This window comes from Eleutherodactylus coqui, chromosome 3 (assembly GCF_035609145.1).
Source record: "Eleutherodactylus coqui strain aEleCoq1 chromosome 3, aEleCoq1.hap1, whole genome shotgun sequence".
In the NCBI taxonomy this organism is placed as follows: domain Eukaryota; kingdom Metazoa; phylum Chordata; class Amphibia; order Anura; family Eleutherodactylidae; genus Eleutherodactylus; species Eleutherodactylus coqui.
In genome coordinates, this window is record NC_089839.1 from 91,762,771 (window position 1) to 91,780,782 (window position 18,012).

The 18,012-nt window shown below is 41.5% G+C and overlaps 1 protein-coding gene across 1 annotated transcript in view; it reads right to left on the bottom strand.

Moving 5' to 3' along the window:
- CRIM1 (cysteine rich transmembrane BMP regulator 1) overlaps positions 1 to 18,012 on the bottom strand; it is a 650,425-nt gene that overhangs the window by 121,293 nt on the left and 511,120 nt on the right. The window contains exon 9 of the mRNA XM_066595879.1: positions 5,039 to 5,195. Coding sequence (XP_066451976.1) covers positions 5,039 to 5,195 — 157 coding nt within the window. The remainder of the gene's footprint in view (positions 1 to 5,038; positions 5,196 to 18,012) is intronic.

Below are 18,012 nucleotides of genomic sequence, written 5' to 3' on the forward strand. Positions count from 1 at the left end.
TAAAGTGAATAATTCATTAATTGCTTAATCATAATGACTAACTTCTTGCCAACCTTCAAAAATTATTATTGATGCAGCAACATATGAGCATGTAAATTGATTCATGACAATTTGGGTTGATTACTATGAGTCGTGGAAGGGCAGGACATTCTAAATGAACATTTGATATGCTTTATCTACTGTATATAAATTAGCATTTTCCATGCAGCAGTGAGCAGAAGCAAGAGCATAAGGGTGTATTGAAGGCAAAAGTTCTTGTTTAGTCCACTGCAAAGTCGTCATACTGTGTTGCAGTTGTGTACTTCAAGTTGTTGACTACAAAATAAAAATATTTTGAATGATGATAAAAGTACAGTATACCAACCATATATGCTTTATGGGATGGGGTGGCTGGGGGGACAAGCCAGTTTTTGGTGTACGTTATATTAAACTAGTTTGTTACTCGTGACTTCGTCCGCGTGGAATTTGTATATTTTTAATCTGTGTTTTGCTGTATATTGAAACATAAAAAGGTGAAATAGTGAAAGGAATGTAACTGCAGTCAGCTATGTCAGCACAGTTCTGGACATTTTTAGTCTTGTCATCTTTTGCAAGGATATAAAGGTTTTGTGGGCTGTATACACATGAGTATGCCACATACAGTTGCCCATGAGAAAAACATGCTTTATCTAAATGTACACCTGCTACCTTAAGTGTTTGCCCTTGAGCTTTATTGATTGTCATTGCAAATGCTATTTTTTTAAGAGTGAATTGCAGCCTTTTGAATTCAAAAAGGCAAATCCATCAGTAAAATAGGAATGAATGGAATTAAAACACTTTCTTCTTTTGCTTTAAGATCTTAATCCATTATAATGTGTCTTTGGTTCAAGTTTTAATCCCGGGCAACACCGGGTATCCCTGCTAGCTTAATAATTGCATATGTGCGGCAACGACGTCTCTCCTCACGTGTCTGCCCATTTGGGGAAGCCTAGCTTAAGATGTGCACCCTCTCCGCTGATCTCTGTTAATAAATGCATACGTGTGGCAACTATGTCTGCCCATTTGTGTAGGCATAGCTTATGATGTACATCCCCTTCCCCACGCTGCAGAGCCGACGGCGGAGTGGAGGTGCACCTGTGCATCACCAAATAAATCGTTATAAAGCGCTCCCTAGAGAACTCTATAAATTTTCAGGATAAAATGTAGCCTATGTCTTTCCTCAAGATGCAAGCTATTGCCCTGCCAAATTTCATCAAAATCTCTTTAGTGGTTTAGCTGTGAAAATGTAACAGACAGACACAGCTACTATCACATTTATAATATTAGTATGGAAGTATGGATCTGCAAGGTTGTGGGAGGCCCTGCCTGCCAAGCCAAGCCCCTGTTCTAGAATGGTAAGAGAAGTTAAAATTCTGAATTATAGCATGCATCAAATTTTATGACTCATATAGCAGAAAACTAAATTTGCTCCATTAGCCCCATGGGACTTGGATCAGTTTCATTCTCCACTTGCCTACCACCTTGAGGAGACCAGAATTGCCGTTTGCTGTGCATAATTTTCCAGGCCTACGTATATTTGAAATAAAGGGGTTTCCAGGCGCTAATCTCCTTGTGAGTAACTGAAGCTGTGTCCTGCTATCTTTGCTTGCATCCCTTATGTATTCGGTTTCCAATACTTCTATATAAATACATCTTAGCCTGATGTGGTGCAGTTATCAAAAAAACTTTGCCTCATGTGTATACATTATGTACCACTCCACGCTATACGTCCCACTCACTCATCATCACCATAGCATCTACAGGGTGGGCCATGGGTAGCCGGGCACCACAATCTTATGAAAGTTGTCTAAAAGAAAATCTCTTTCACCCTTAGCAACCAATAACTACTTCATAGGGTATAGAGTTCCAAAGTGGCTCTCATTCTCAGAACAGACCCATCCTTAGTAGGCTAATCAGCAGTCAGAGGTATGCAGTCAAGGTGACCTATGCCACTAGAGTCCAAATTCTAATAATGCCAGTACTCTACTAAAACGGGTGACAAATGTGGTTGAGATGATTCGTATTAAAACAATATTCGCTTATAAACATCATGACATTATTTGTCTTTTATGAGCTGTGCATCCTTTGAAGTACAACAGTACATTTACTTGTTCTTTAGTGGTCTTATTGTTAAGTCACACAATATATTCTTCAGTGGCTTTCACAAACACAAAACAATTATGGGGTGAATTTCAGCTTGTAAGCTATCAGGAAAAAGAACGAAATCATGCCATCAACTAAACTGGAAAACGGGCTAGATAAATGTGATTGAAATAATATACCAGTCCAGCAAAAAAAATACATTTTCTATAAAGCACAACTAAATAAGAAGTGTGAAACAATATTTCAAAACCCTTTTGAAAAGTTTCTGATCTTCGCTGCTTCACACAATCTACTGAAATTAAATTACTGTACTTTCAGAAAGGCCGATTTTCGCAGAACTAGCAGGGGAATAATGTGACCCAGACTGGGCAGCAAGCACTCAAGAGCTGGGACAATATATTGTATCAGCCAGCAAAGTCATAATGCTCTCCAGTCTAATGATATCTAATGGTAGCCTATTTTCTTTTGCGTCTTTATATCCTGTAGGCTGGAGATAGAGAGCTTTAGATGGTAGGTACATTGCTGTAAGCGTATTCCTCAATTACATATCCATAGCACGTTCGTTTTGTGTCATGAATATGGTACTGATTCCTCTGCTGCCCTGCTTCTCCCAGAAAACTTATCATAGAAAGATAAAAACAGATTATGGGCGAAGAAAAATCACAGATTTATGCAAGTCTTTATGTGCCCTCAGCACATCAGCAACATGGTATGAAGAAGGACTATTGTTTGCTGTGCCAAATGTATATATCTGGAATCACTTTGCAATGCTGTGCAAGCGCTTGACTAATACAGCAGGTATCTGCTTCTCCCTTATCTATTCCGCTCAATCTCTTTCCTTGGTAATGACCCTGCTAGTGAGGCAGAAATTCAATTATTTTGTTATTTTCCAAGAATTTAAATACACACTTTTACAGCCAAATCACCTTGCATAAAAATCTCTCATCTGAACAATTTCTAAAGGGCGTTCAGGAAGATAAGTAAACTGCAGGTCAATGGCAATATGCCGAAGTTCCTCTGCCATCTTCCACCATACACTGATAGCTGTCGCCCGATTGCCCAATCTACACTAATGATTTAGTAGAGCAGCTGCAAAACCAAATGTTGTCCGGCTCTGATGCACGGCTGCACCGAGTAAAACGTCTGATCTTTGTGTAGCACTGTGACATTTGAAAATAAACTGGTAAATTATTGCCCAGATGGGTAGAAAGCGCCAATTAGCGAGAAAGCACCAGTTATTTTATATGATCTGAAATGCTAGCTCTTCCTTGCCTCTATGCTGTAAGGTATAAATCAGGTATACATAATTAAGTTGTGCTAGATTCTACAGAAAACGGATTAGAAATCATATTCTATGTAACAAAAACATAAAATAAACTGCATACGTCAAACCATTCCTTACATGATTAACATTTTTCCAGGAAGGAAATTTTTCCTGCTTTTATTCTTTAACCGTGTAACTTTACTGTTGCAATAAAAGGAGTCTATTCTTTATGCTCATCATCTTATACAAGCCATATAGTACGTGTGCCACTAATAACGTTAAGGGTCTATCACAGTTTCATTAAAGTGAATGTATTGTCAACTATTTGTGCGATGTTCTAGAAGCAGAGCGAATGCTCTCGTACAATAATGATCCTCATAATATTGTCTGGATATCTTTGCTACATAAAAACAACAACAAACAGTAAAAATGAAACATTGAAGGCTAATGATAGCATTACAACGACTCCCACACACAAGCCTCTATATGTTCAACTATGGGGGAAAGGAAATCACTGAAAAATCAATGAGAGCACTGAGAAGACCAGAAGTTGAAGCTCAACTCCAGGACCTGACGCTGAATTGTCCTCAACTTCAGATTATAATTGCTATATCCTTGCCAAAAGCAATCCGACAGCCAACTTTCTCAAAGTTGAAGTTCGGTTGGCCTAACAGGTCTAATAGGATATATGAATCCACCCATAAGAAACAGATCCTATAGGCAAGCAATTGTCTCCAACTTCTACTCCAAATAAAGTAGTCTTCTACTGGACCTTGAGGGATTATTATTACTTGGGCTCACTAGAGATCCTCTAATATATGGTGGGCTAGTCTGACTTTTATATAAAATTAGGACTTTTATATAAAATTAGAGTACAGGGAAAATAGAGTACTCTTATTTTGGAAAAAGCTGTCTATCTCCAGAAGACGAAGAAGCTGGCGAGATGACAAATATATTAGCTACATACCAATAACTGTCATTAATGGTTCTAAAAAGTGAAAAAAATAGGAATGATGACAGTTTTATGGGCATGTTGCTATATTACTGGTTTGTAATGTTTACAGCACATGCGTTCTATTTTAATTATTTCAATAAATAAGTAATAGAAATTTACTGCTTCCATTTTTTTTAATCACATTAAAAATTATTACATAATGTATCAGGCTTGAAATATGCATGAAGGAAAAGTCATTAAAACAAGGAAAACATTGCTTGCTACAAGCACGTAATACTAGCAGGTATTTTAATTTCCACTGACAACAGATGAATGGTTGTATGATTGGCAGGTACAGCCAAATGGTTAGCAGGATACCAGGGCTTTGGGAAAAAGAATACATTAGGATGTTCTGATAGTGTAATACATATGCGCACAAGACAGCAGTTGAGGACCACTGTTACCCCCTCTGCTTAAGCAGCACAGAACAGCCAGGGATGTACTATAAATGTAATAAATGAAGTTGTTCTAGCAAAAATATGCACACATTGAGGTTGCAGACGCTTCTGTCAGACAGCACATTTATTAAAATGCAGCGAGTTTCTGGCTCAGAATACTATTTCATGCTGGAGGGCTTCAGGGAGACATATCCCAGAATTTTACGAGTTTTTATGAGACTAACATTTCCTCAACAATGATAAAGCACAGTGAATACTTACAGGTAGCCGAACGGACAGTATTTGTCACAGACCACGGGCTTGCATTTCTTGGGCCTTGGTCGGCACTGGCAGATCTCACAGTTGTGGAGATGGGTCTCAAAGCCATAGGGACAGTCCAGGGCACAACCTGATATAAGTCCAGTGCAAAGTTCCTCTCCTTTAAAAAGAAGCAGAAAATACGCTCAAATTAAAGTACTGAAATGAGACATAGCAGAGATTAGTTGTATTGTCTGACCTTGTAGATAAGGAACTGCTACAAGTAAAAACTAAAACAAATTGGGCAATGATGAAGATAATGAGAGTACTCTATTACAGAGACAATATGCATATATGTAAATTATTACAGTTGTAATTAGACATTGGGTCTTCCCACCAGAGGCTGTAAAAGTGCTCCCCCATTGCCCTATAAAAAGGCTCTCAGAATTCACTTTTGTAATGTGTCTCCTTAGTAAGAGAATCTAGAAGGTGAGGAGACTTTCTCCTTAAGGAGAAACTATACCCTTCCTGACCCACGTCATAGGCTTCTCACCCAGCTAAGAGAACAACCAACGGCACACTGTTGAGGGGCAGAAACCCTGAAACAGTCTGTCTGTACATGGTTATCTTCTCCTGGAGAGGACTCTGGTTTTGGCTTATATTCCCAGTCATTGTCTCAAGGCCTGTTAACTGGTCTGACACCGACTTGCAGGAATGCTGCCTTCTAATAGACGGGGATGTAGAGGCATTGTTTTATTTGCAAAATCTATGAAGTAACACAAATGGAAGGGATTCTCCTACTTTACAGCAGTAACACTGTTATATATTATTTGCACCTTTGCATACTAGTTCTAAACCAATAACAATATTAATAAAGAAGCAATAACTATAGCAAACTGTATATGATTATTTTTTTCTTTTTATGTTTAATCGCTTTTTATTTAAGTTTGTGTATATATCAAAATAAAATAAACCGTAGCAAATAGGTCCTGCAGGACTGTATACATTGTATGAAACATTAAACCATAACATTTTCTTGTGTAGTTTCAAAACATAGTTAAGTTTATGTATTTCTCCTTTTGATTAGTCAACTTTTGCGTGGTATTGTTATAGGAAGGAGATAAATCCCCTAGGACAGTGATGGCAAACCTTTTAGAGACAGAGTGCCCAAATTGCAACCCAAAACTCACTTATTTAACGCAAAGTGCCAACATGTCAGAGGGCGGGGTTTATCACGATGTATGATTTTTACTTCCGTTGTTATAAAAAGGACAGGGCCGCTTCAAAATAGATAGCGTGCAGATTTTGAGTGCTTTTTGTATGCGGAAATGCTGCAGAATTTGCCACGGAAATTTCCTCTGAGGACATTCTGCAGCATTTCCACCATGTGTAAAACCCCAGTGGTAATAGTGATCCCCACGACGGCCCCAGCGGTTGCAGTGACCCCCACCTCCCAGCGGCCCCAGCGATAATAGTGACCCCCCCCAGAGTTGCCCCAGCAGTAATAGTGACCCTCCACAGCGGCCCTCAGCAGTAATAGTGACACCCCACAGCGGCTCCCAGTAGTAATAGTGACACTCCACAGCGGCCCCAGTAGTAATAGTGACACTTCACAGCGGCCCCAGTAGTAATAGTGACACTTCACAGCGGCCCCAGTAGTAATAGTGACACTTCACAGCGGCCCCAGCAGTAATAGTGACACTCCACAGCGGCCCCAGTAATAATAGTGACACCCCACAGCGGCTCCCAGTAGTAATAGTGACCCCCCACAGCGGCCACCAGCAGTAATAAGTGACCCACCCACAGCGGCCCCAGTAATAATAGTGACACCCCACAGCGGCTCCCAGTAGTAATAGTGACCCCCCACAGCGGCCACCAGAAGTAATAGTGACCCACCCACAGCAGCCCCAGTAATAATAGTGACATCCCACAGCAGTCACCAGTGGTAATAGTGACATTTCACAGCGGCCTTCAGTAGTAATAGTGGCCCCTCACACTCAGAGCCCTCCCTGCTGGCACACAGAGCCGCGGCCACTGACAATATTCACTAACGTGATGCACGGCCAACGGCTCAAAATACAAAGGTGCGAGGTGCGGGTCCTGTGTGCAGGCTCCACTGGTCCCCACTCCTGGGACCATAGTAGCAAGCGATTGTAGAAAAACGGAGCAGCACCACAGGTCTTCCAAAAAGCTGTTGTTTTTAATTTAATCCATAAAAATGGGGCAGCTCCATTTTTATGGATTAAATTAAAAACAACAGCTTTTTGGAAGACCTGTGGTGCTGCTCCGTTTTTCTACAACCGCGTGCCGCCTTTGGCACGCATGCCATAGGTTCACCACCACTGCCTTATGAGGTCAATAATTCAAGCTTCTACCTTGTCTAATCTATGGATCCAGTTTACTAAGGTTATTATAATGAAATAGATAACTATACATCTCTGTTCTCAAACCAAAAGAAGGCAATATCTTAGTTACAACTTGTAACACAACCAAATTGAACTCTATATAGGTTTAATATTGATAGGTTAGTAGAAAGAAATTTAAAGGGGTTCTGACATGAATAATTTTTTTATGCTTTAGCAGCCATTGTTCCCTGGTCTGCCTAATGGACCCAGGGAACCCATGGGTTAATGGCTGCTAAAGCATAAAAATCTTATACTTACCGGTTCTCCTGTTGTTGTTGACATCGGGGGGTCATCTCCCGGCAGCATATTAGCACTTTCTGCTTCGGTTAAGCAGCCTGACTAGAGCCACCTGATTGGTGCACGCTGTGCAGTCACGTGGTGCTGAAGAGCCAATCAGGTGGCTCTAATCAGCAGCGCTGCTTAACCTAAGCAGAAAGTGCTAGTATGCCTCCCGGCAGGCAGTCTTCTTCCTCCAGCAGCCGCGCCGCTCCGGGATCGCGCGCATGCGCAGTGGAGAGGTGCCCTCTGACAGGAGTCAGGACGGGCTGCGTCTCCACTGCGCATGCGTAGCACTCCGGAGTTCAGCCAGGACGGACGGGCCGCCCACAGCAAGCACTGCTTGTGACGTGCTTGCTGTGGCGGTCCGTCCGTTGACCTCGGAAGTGCCTGACGGACGGACCAGAGCAGGAAGCGGTCTTTTTGACCGCTCCTGCTCTGCTTTAAAGGCACAGAAGAAGATGCCGGCTGGAGGGGACATGCCTGGCGATCGGGCCAGGCCAGGCAAGGTGAGTACAATTTTTTTTTTTTCATGTCAGAACCCCTTTAACAGAGGAGAGAAAGAGAAGGAAGAAAGACAAAGAGAAAGAGAGAAAGAGAAAACAAAAGGGGTGTGAATTGTTTTCTTTTTATGATCTTTACTAGATTTGCTGTAAGCTTTAATGTTCAAAAAACAACAGTTTCGGCAGTTGTATTGCAACATTATTAGTATACAGATACTCAATAATGTGTAAGAAATTGGACATTTATCAAAAAGCTTTTATTTTGTATGTAGCAGAGAATTATTTATGAGAGGACACATATTTGACCTCCTTTTCAATTTTTTGCCATTCTCCAAAATGTTTAGCCCGATGTACTGACGAGTCATAGTGTCGGTAAGATAAAGCTCTTGTCATGCACGTGGAGAAGCAGCAAAAAGTTGCCAGGAGATGCTTGACAGCAAGCTGAACTGCTGACCTGTTAGTGATGATCCGTCATTTCACATTTCTCTACTCAGCTATTTCATCAAGGACACAAGGCTGAATCAAGTGATTTGGCAAAATACATCTGGAACAACGAATGAAGTGTTCTTCAAAGTGCTTAGCAGGAATGTATTATTTTCTGTCAAACTAAACATGGCCTGGCCTGTGCTTTCCAAGGTAAAATGGTAGCTCAGAGCCTAGTACTGTACCATTGTCACAAAATCCCATCTGACTAGTGTAACACTGGATATGGCGCTTTTAGACGAGCAAAGGAGTGACGTAACCAATAACTCGTTCGCACTCGTGCAGCCTGTTTAGACACGCAAATGCATTGTTGGCTTGTTCAAACGCGAATCATTCAGATTCATTCAGTTATAGTATAAGTTAATACAAGGACTGAATGATTGTGGTTTTAACTGAACAAGTCAACAATGATTTTCATGTCTGCAGAAACTGAATGAGAAGCGAACGATTCTCATTCGTTGATCAATCGTTGGCTGACATTTAGACTGAATGATTATCGTTCCCTTTCGCTTGTTTGAACGATAATTTCCGTCTAAACGCAGCAATAGATGTTCATTCCATGATAACCAACCAAGGATGACCAGAGTTCTCTGTGCAGACAATGCTGGGAGATTCCAGATGTGAACCCTGCAGTACTGTGATACAGGCTGCAACCAAGAATCGGCATAAGTAATGCAATACATTTATAAAAAGTTATTCAACGTTTTATATAGATTTAATGTAAAATGGTCAAACAAAAAGAAAACTCCAGAAGGTAGATAAGAAGCCTCAGATAGATTCCTCCTTTGCCTACCCCTACCAATATACCACAAATAACGTATCTTGCTATCTCTATCCAGTAGTGGGTAGCAGCTTCTATATTGCCACTTCCCTGACACTGAACCAGAAGAACTGGAGATGCATATCAGTTTATGTTGCCAGCACTTGGGAACCTGCTTGTGTAAGCCATAGGTTATTTAGCAAATTATTATTACTAAGGCTGCTTTCACATCTGCGGCGGGGTTCCGTTTTACTACTCCATTCGGGGAACAGGGAAGGGAAATTCCCTGGCCGAACGGATCCGTTTTATGACGGAACCGAACAGCTTTGAATAAACCCCATTGACTATAGTGGGGTCCTTTTGATTTTCACTCAGCTGGCTGGCATTTTACCATGAGAAAAAGCACTGCATGTAGTGCCGAATCTACAAAGGCACATCTGAACGGAGGTTCCAGTGCCGACGTGAACCCGGCCTAAAGGTACCTTTACATGGGATGACTATCCGCGGAATAATTGCTCGAAAGAACAAATTCAAACTCTACTTTGTTCAGTATAAATGTGGCCCTGGACAGGGTGCCGAGCAATAAGTTACGACTTGTTTTGTTTCAGCTTTCCAAAAAATATTCGCTGGTTAATCAAGTCATCGGGTGTAAAGTTACAGTTGTTCATACTTGAACGAATTTGCACGGAGATCCCCTCTAAGAACAATATTTTGGCCAACTAATGAACAATGATCTCTCTGTGTAAAAAGCAAACGAATGACTGTTGTTCGTACATTAACTTTTTTGAGTGACCATTTGAACATTAGTTGCCCCGTTTAAAGGTATCTTTAGAAAGTGAGACAAACTATAATGATTCACTACAGAAATGACGGTTGTATTTCCAGCTTCCCTTTTACACATGATGTATAAATAAAGCAATGATCAGCGACAAACTCCTATGATACCACTGCTGTGTAGAGCGAGAAGAGAAAGACCCAAGCTCTCTGTGCCAGGAAGATTCCATAGCCTCGCTGACAGATAGAACAGTAGTTTCCTCTGCTCTGTAAGAGATGCTTTAGGACACAGATAACACGCTCATCATTTTAAACTGCGAATATCCTGATAATGGAATCGGCGAGCTAAAGGCAAGAGCACAATTTTCCTACATGCAGCAGTAAGATGAAAGCCCAGTAGGTATAATTGATAATGATTAAAGGATTACTTTCTATTTATGATATGCAAGGAGAAAAAGGAGGGAGTCCCTTGAAACTAGGTCCCTTTTGTGATACATTTGTGCTTAATTAAAGGTAGTTTTACTTGGTACTATTCTAAATGTGAACTTCAAAAACACCATACAGGTATTTACACAAACCTCAATAATGGCTTGCATCGCTTTGACAAGCTGCAACATATTCTACCGATGAAACCACCTGATACTTTCCTGTTTCACGTTCCCAGAAAATCACAGAAAGAAACAATTAACCTCTGCAGAGAGGGGTCCTATCCTAGTGGCTATGTTAATTTGACCACAGTGAGAGGCACTTAACTGCTGGGCATGAAAGCCCACTGATTGTATATAATGTGTTCAAGGATGATGGCACCCTGCTGGATGCAGTCACAATCAGTGATTTATTTGTACTCCGCTCTGCTCTCTCTAATGAGAACAGACCCCTGCTGGGTCAGAGTGGTACAGGTGTTTATGCATGCTTGCCACTACTGCTTCTTACAAGGTCATATTGATCCCTCAGGTTTCCAATCACAAAGATTCAATGCTGGTGAGTCTACAAGAGAGACCCTTTATTCAAAGTAATTTACCTGCATGAAATGTATTCCTCAATTAAGAGTCACTCAGGTATTCTTCCGCATTAATCTCTGGCTGGACTGCTGAACCTCTTAGCACTGGTGACAGATGATGTGTCAAAGCCATGAAATCTTGTTTCTGCTAACTAATTTATTAGACCCACCGCCTGTGAGCCTGATTTAAAGAGGATATAAACTCATAGTGGGATACTAAACCATACCGGTGCTATAATATAAAGAGAGCACGGCTTCTATGACAGACTTACAGTCCTCTAAGTAACACGTCGTAAACACTTGAAAGACGTGAAGGGGTTTTGCCACTTTTTTTTTTTACTATTGATGACCTATCCTCAGGATACGTCATCAATAGCAAATTGTCGAGGATCTAATTGTCTGGCCCACTGTCAGTACAAGCTGGGTTGGACAGAAGTTGCTTTGTTTCGAATAACATCTAACCGTTGGGTGTTTGAGAAGCCGTACCTTTCATAGAATGGTAGAGTTGGAAGGGACCTCCAGGGTCATCGTATCCAACCCCCTGCTCAGTGCAGGATTCACTAATCATCCCAGACAGATGTCTGTCCAGCCTCTGTTTAAAGACTTCCATTGAAGCAGAACTCACCACCTCCTGTGGTAACCTGTTCCACTCATTGATCACCCTCATTGTCTAATATCTAATTTGTGTCTCCTCCTTTCAGTTTCATCCCATTGTTTCTAGCCTTTCCTTGTACAAATGGGAATAGGGCTGATTCCTCTGTACTGTGACAGCCCTTCAGATATTTTATAGGCAGCTATTAAGTCTCCTCTCAGCCTTCTTTTTTACAAGCTAAGCATTCCCAGATCCTTTAACCGCTCCTCATAGGACATGATTTGCAGACCGCTCACCATCCTGGTACCTCTCTGAACTTGCTCCAGTTTTACTGTGTCTTTTTAAAGTGGGATGCCCAGAACTGGACACAGTATTCCAGATCAGGTCTGACCTTTGTTGATCAGCTGATGTCTGACCCAGCAAACATTTAGAAAGGTGTAGTCTTTGTGAGATCAACTCTTTAAATGCTGTTAGAGCTCAACGCAATCAGAAAGTAAAACTCTGCCTTTAATGCAGCTCTAGGGCAATGTCAGGAAAAAAATATCCAAGTAAAAATAGAGGCATAGGTTTCATATCTGAAAAGACCACTTTAGGGTCCAGTGGTCATTTGTTTGGTTTGCGATTTACAATATGATTACGCCTTCAGATTCCAAAATTTGAAAAAGCTTTTTCAGAGTACAAATGCAATAAAAATTCATTATTTACGCCCATTGAAAAAAAAAAAATACTCATTCAGCTTTCAACTCCGTAACTGCTGCTAGGAATGGAAACTGGTGTCCAGAGATTTAACCTCTGGACGATTTTATCCCATGCATACAAAGATGCCATCAACCATTCCACAGCATTGATGCACAGCAGTATTAAATGTTAATGCTACAAAAATGGCATTTTTGCAATGTTGTCTTCATTGGTATACATGAAGCGAAGATGTCTGGAAATGACAATAACTGTCAAGGTGATCATAAATGGTCACTGTGCTTTCAACTTGCTTTGCATAAATCAATAGTACAGACGAATATAAGAAACTTTATAATTATCTAAAATGCAATATTATCACTATATCTTACATGGATTAAACTTGCCTGTGCTTTCTTTTAAAATCTCAGCTGTTTGTGCCGCATAGGCAGCTGCCTACCACTGGCATATTGGTTCTATAGGTACCAATATTCTAGTCACTCGAAAAGTGGCACCAATCCTGAAGAAAGGGGAAGCCACCCATCATTATCCTTATTGTACAGTAACATGCTTGAGGAAAAGTACATTTATAGACCTATGGTTCGTTTATACCAAACGATTTATTATTTGAATGAGCCAATGCTGTAAGAGTTTGATTGGGCAGATACATAGTGACTAGTGATGAGCGAGCATACTTGCTAAGGGCAATTGCTTGAGCGAGCATTGCCCTTAGCGAGTACCTGCCTGCTCGAGAGAAAAGGTTTGGGTGCCAGCGGCGGGCAGGGAGCTGCGGGGGAGAGCGGGGAGGAACGGAGGGAAGATCTCTCCCTCTCTCCCCCCTGCTGATTGCCGCTACTCACCGCTCCCCCGCGCTGACACCCGAACCTTTTTTCTCGAGCGGGCAGGTACTCGCTAAGGGCAATGCTCGCTCGAGCAATTGCCCTTAGCGAGTATGCTCGCTCATCTCTAATAGTGACAGCCACGGCTAGACACCTCCAGTGGTGGCTTATCTCCAGGAAAAACAAAACGATAGGGTATTGAAATTCAGCACGCTAAGAGCCCTTTTAGACAGGAAGAGCATCGGGCAAACGATGCCAGACACTCGCCCATGCACATACTCGCTCTCGTGCTGCTGTACGGGAGCTAGTATTGTTAGCTCTCAGCGGGAAGGCTGCAGGAGATCTCTCTCCTCCCGCTCCCCACCCCTCTCCATTGACATAACATATGTCAATGGAGAGGGGCTGGGAAGCGAGAGGATAGAAATCTCCTGCAGCCTTCCCACTGAGAGCTAATGATACTAGCTCCCGTGCAGGTGCCTTCAGTACTGTGTAAATAGTGGCCTTCAGTAATGAATGGACGCTATGTACACTGAACGATGAGTGATCAGCTGATCGTCCATCGTTTATGCTGCATAAATGATGGGGGAGCGAGAGGAGAGAAATCTCCTGCAGTTGCCCCGTCCCCCTGCTGGCCGCTCTGTGAGCAAGCCAGCACTACTAGTTCCTGTGCAGGAGCACTGGAGCGAGGACACACATTTGCCCGATCGTCCCATGTAAACTCAGCATAAATCTTTCTTCTCCCAAACATTATCTGTTAAGGGGAAAGTCAGGAGGATCCCATAGGCATTCAACAGTTGGCCACTACTATCAATGGATGGCTTTTGTCTAATGTGTATTGCGGTATTTACTTAGATGAATATATGGTAGTTGGTACCATGAGACTCAGATGAATGAAAAACTACTGTAAGCCACTGGAGTTTTCACAGACAAAAGTAACTTTTTTTAATGACAATTATCTGTTCAGTTGAGGTCGACTTTTAGTCACTTTATGGGATAACACTCTCCATGCTTTCCTATCCTTGACCGCTTCTTTCAGTTCTTCCATGTTTGTATCCGCCTTGATTGCATCCAGCCAGCATGTTCTTTGGTGCCCTCTTCTTCACAACCCACTAGCTGTGCCGGGCATCAATGTTGTTTCCAGAGAATTGTCCCGCATGATAAGTCTAAAGTATGAGAGCCGCTGTTTGGCGATTTTGCCCTCTAGTGATATTTTTGGATTGATATGCTCTAAGACCATCTTGTTGGTGACTATGGGCATCCAAGGTATATGCAGCATTCTTCTCCAGGTTCAAAAGCATCAATTTTCCTTCTATTTGCCTTCCTGAGTGTCCACCTTTCACATGCGTATATGGAGATCGGGAACACGCTGGCATTTATCATTCAGATCTTTGTAATAACTGTTTTTGTCATAGACCTTAAACAGTTTTTGCTTCAAACTCTGGGAATGCCTTTTATTAATGAGGTCTACACACTGACATGAAATGATAGTGTAACCTGCAATCAGTGACTATAGGAATTCCCATAAATATTCTATATACAGTAACAGAAAGATAAGGGCAACTGGAAAAAGAATGTTAATATTTTCATTCTTTAATATTTAGTTCTGCTTGAAAAGCGTCTTGTTCCATAATAAAGGAAAACTGCAAGTTAAATGTTGTGAATAGTAATAATAACTTAATGGATTGAGAAAAAAATCAGACTAAAACAATCAAGGGCCATTTTACTGTGTAATGGGTTTCCTTGTTCTCCTCTGTGTGCTGCCATATTACAGCTTGTGCGGTACTCTACTGTCTGTCACGTCCCATGAAGCCTTTTATAGGTTTGTCTGTGACAAGCACCATTTGATTACAGCGAGAGGAGGTGTTGTGACTTTAATATGAAAACCTTTTCTCTTTATAGTCACAAATCATCAACCGAGCTGGAGTCAATGAGACGTGGTATTGTATAGTCAATGGAGCTATTGTCCTTACCCGCTGTGATTTTATTTAGATGTATATCTTTTAACCATGACATTAAAGTTTATATTTATAAGAAAATAACCAAACGGTTACTAGCTCACTTTCCTGAAAATAAATAAAAGCCTTGTCAGTATCTACAGAACTGTAATACATGGTGACAAGTTCATTCAGTAGTATCATTAGCCATTTCGCACACCTCCGGCTGTCATTGCCCCAGAAATTGAAAATCTATACCTGCTATAAGCTTAGATTTTGCTCTATAATTTGTGACAATTTTTTGGCACAAGTTATAGTAAATCTGTTGGGCTGTGAGAGGCGTTACTCCTGCCACTAAACCCAGCCTACTTTAAACTAAGCCACACCTAGTTTTTGTGCTATTTTCGAAAAGTGTCAAAAGGCTTAAAAAGTCACAAACTTATGGACAAATATCGTGTGCACCAATATTGACATAAAGCCCGTGATAAATTCCCCCAATGTGTTTAATTCACTGAGACTTGACTTTTGAAAAGTATAATCAGCGCTGCGCGTAATTAAGCTCTGGTGTGACAGATTAAAGGTTGGTTTACACGGGCTGATGATCGCTCAAAGATTGCTCAAACCACAGTTTGAGCGACAGCTTTGAGCGATCATTTTGCATAAAAATTAATTGGTATTTAAGTAGCTACTCAGCTACTTAAATACCAATTAGGTATGCAAATGAAGCCTTCACTGAAGGCAGCTAATAACCGGAAGCCATTATCTATGCTCAGATCCTTTGTTCTCCATGGGGAAACAATGCTATCAGCACTCCCCGTGGAGAACTACTGATAAAAGTAATGATTTTCATGTTGGACTGAACTTAATGATCAGCCAGCAGTGCCCGAAAAGTGGACGATGGGCGCACATTTACACGCACCACTTATCGCTAAAACAATTGCCGATTAGCGATTTTTTTTTTAGCGATCATCGGCTGGTGTAAATGGGCCTTAATTAGAGATGAGCGAACGTACTCGGTAAGAGCGATTTCGCAATCGAGCACCGCGATTTGAGTACTTCACTACTCGGGTGAAAAGTACTCGGGTGCGCTGTGGGTGAGCGGGGGGTTGCAGCGGGGAGTGGGGGGAAAGGGAGAGAGAGAGGGCTCCCCCCTGTTCCCCGCTGCTACCCCCCACTCCCCTCTGCAACCCCCCGCCCCACAGCGCACCCGAGTACTTTTCACCTGAGTAGTGAAGTACTCGAAAATCGCGGTGCTCGATTGCGAAAATCGCCCTTACCGAGTACGTTCGCTCATCTCTAGCCTTAATACAATACTTTAATTCACATTAGAATTTTGTCTTCTGTTTTTCCGTTCCATCCTAAGAGTAGAAAAATTGGAAGAGACGGATCCAGTAAAATCCACAATTATTTTAATTGGACTTATTAGTTACAGTTTGCTTCCATTCCATCTAGCTTCAGCTTTTTTTGATAGGGGGATAGACACAAATGGAAGTTATTCCATTTAACAGATGTGTTTAATTCAGCCATTGCAACTACACATTTGAAGCTGTATCACATCAGCATTTGTGGGGGAAGGCGTTCATTTTAGCGATAATTGGTGCGTTTAAATGTGCGCCCATCATGCGCTTTTCAGGCCCTGCTAGATGATCGTTAAATTCAGTCCAACCTAAAAATCGTCAGTCAGCCTTATCAGCAGTTCTCCATGGGGAGTGCTGATAGCATTGTTTCCCATTGAAGAATAATAGCCCTCAGTCTATTAACTGCATTCAGTGAAGGCTTCATTTGCACATCTAATTGGTACTTAAGTAGCTGAGTAGCTACTTAATACTTTATGCAAAATGATCGCTGAAAGCTGTCACTCAAACTGTTCTTTGAGCGATCATCGGCCCGTGTAAACCAGCCTTTAGATTAAGAAACTTTGTAGTATATAATAGAAAAATGCCTCTTCGTTAACTTATGGGAATCCCTTCCTGGCCCCTTCACTTCCTGATCACTCTCAATTTAAGGATCAAATGCATCTTGATGGAGGTAGAGATGAGGATTTTCAGCTTCATTGAGAGATCAGGTTACAGCTACTGCCCATAGAATTGTATGGAGAGAGGAGGGGAAGGAATAGAGTGCAGCTGCACACAGAGACACTGCTGCTGCTTGAAGTTAGTGTTTTAAGTTGCTATTTCACCCCTGAGCTGGATCCACAGAAACACTGATCAGTACTTCTCTATACTGTCCTCCATGCTCCTGTGTCTCTTTGTGAGAGAATGTCAGCAGAGCAGGATCTCGTCTCATGTATGGGAAATATAGCGACAGCTTGTCTCCGACCACAGGAGCTCAACTCAGTGAAAACTTGCAATTAGAGATGGAACCTAGAGGGAAAACCTAGTGATAAATGCACAAAGTCATATAATAGCAATAAATACCGCTATTCCTCATGTACACATGATAGCTAAAATAGCTGATCGTTCACACCGCTCCAAACGAGCGTTTATAGGAACGTTCGGCCTGATGACCGGCTCATGTAAACGGACCTTAAGGTACCAACCAAGTGTGATGATTTCGCAGGAAACTAAATCAATATTTTTGTGACTAGTCTAGGCTTCCATAATAGCATATACGACAATATTTTCATAGCTAAAATAGTAACTTATTAGCACTTTCCTAATCTGTTTGCCTTTCCTACAAACAGAAACGTGTTTAGAAATGCAAATCCATACTAATTCTGTTACTTTTCTCACAGCAACAGCAAGAAAAGCAGCTAGC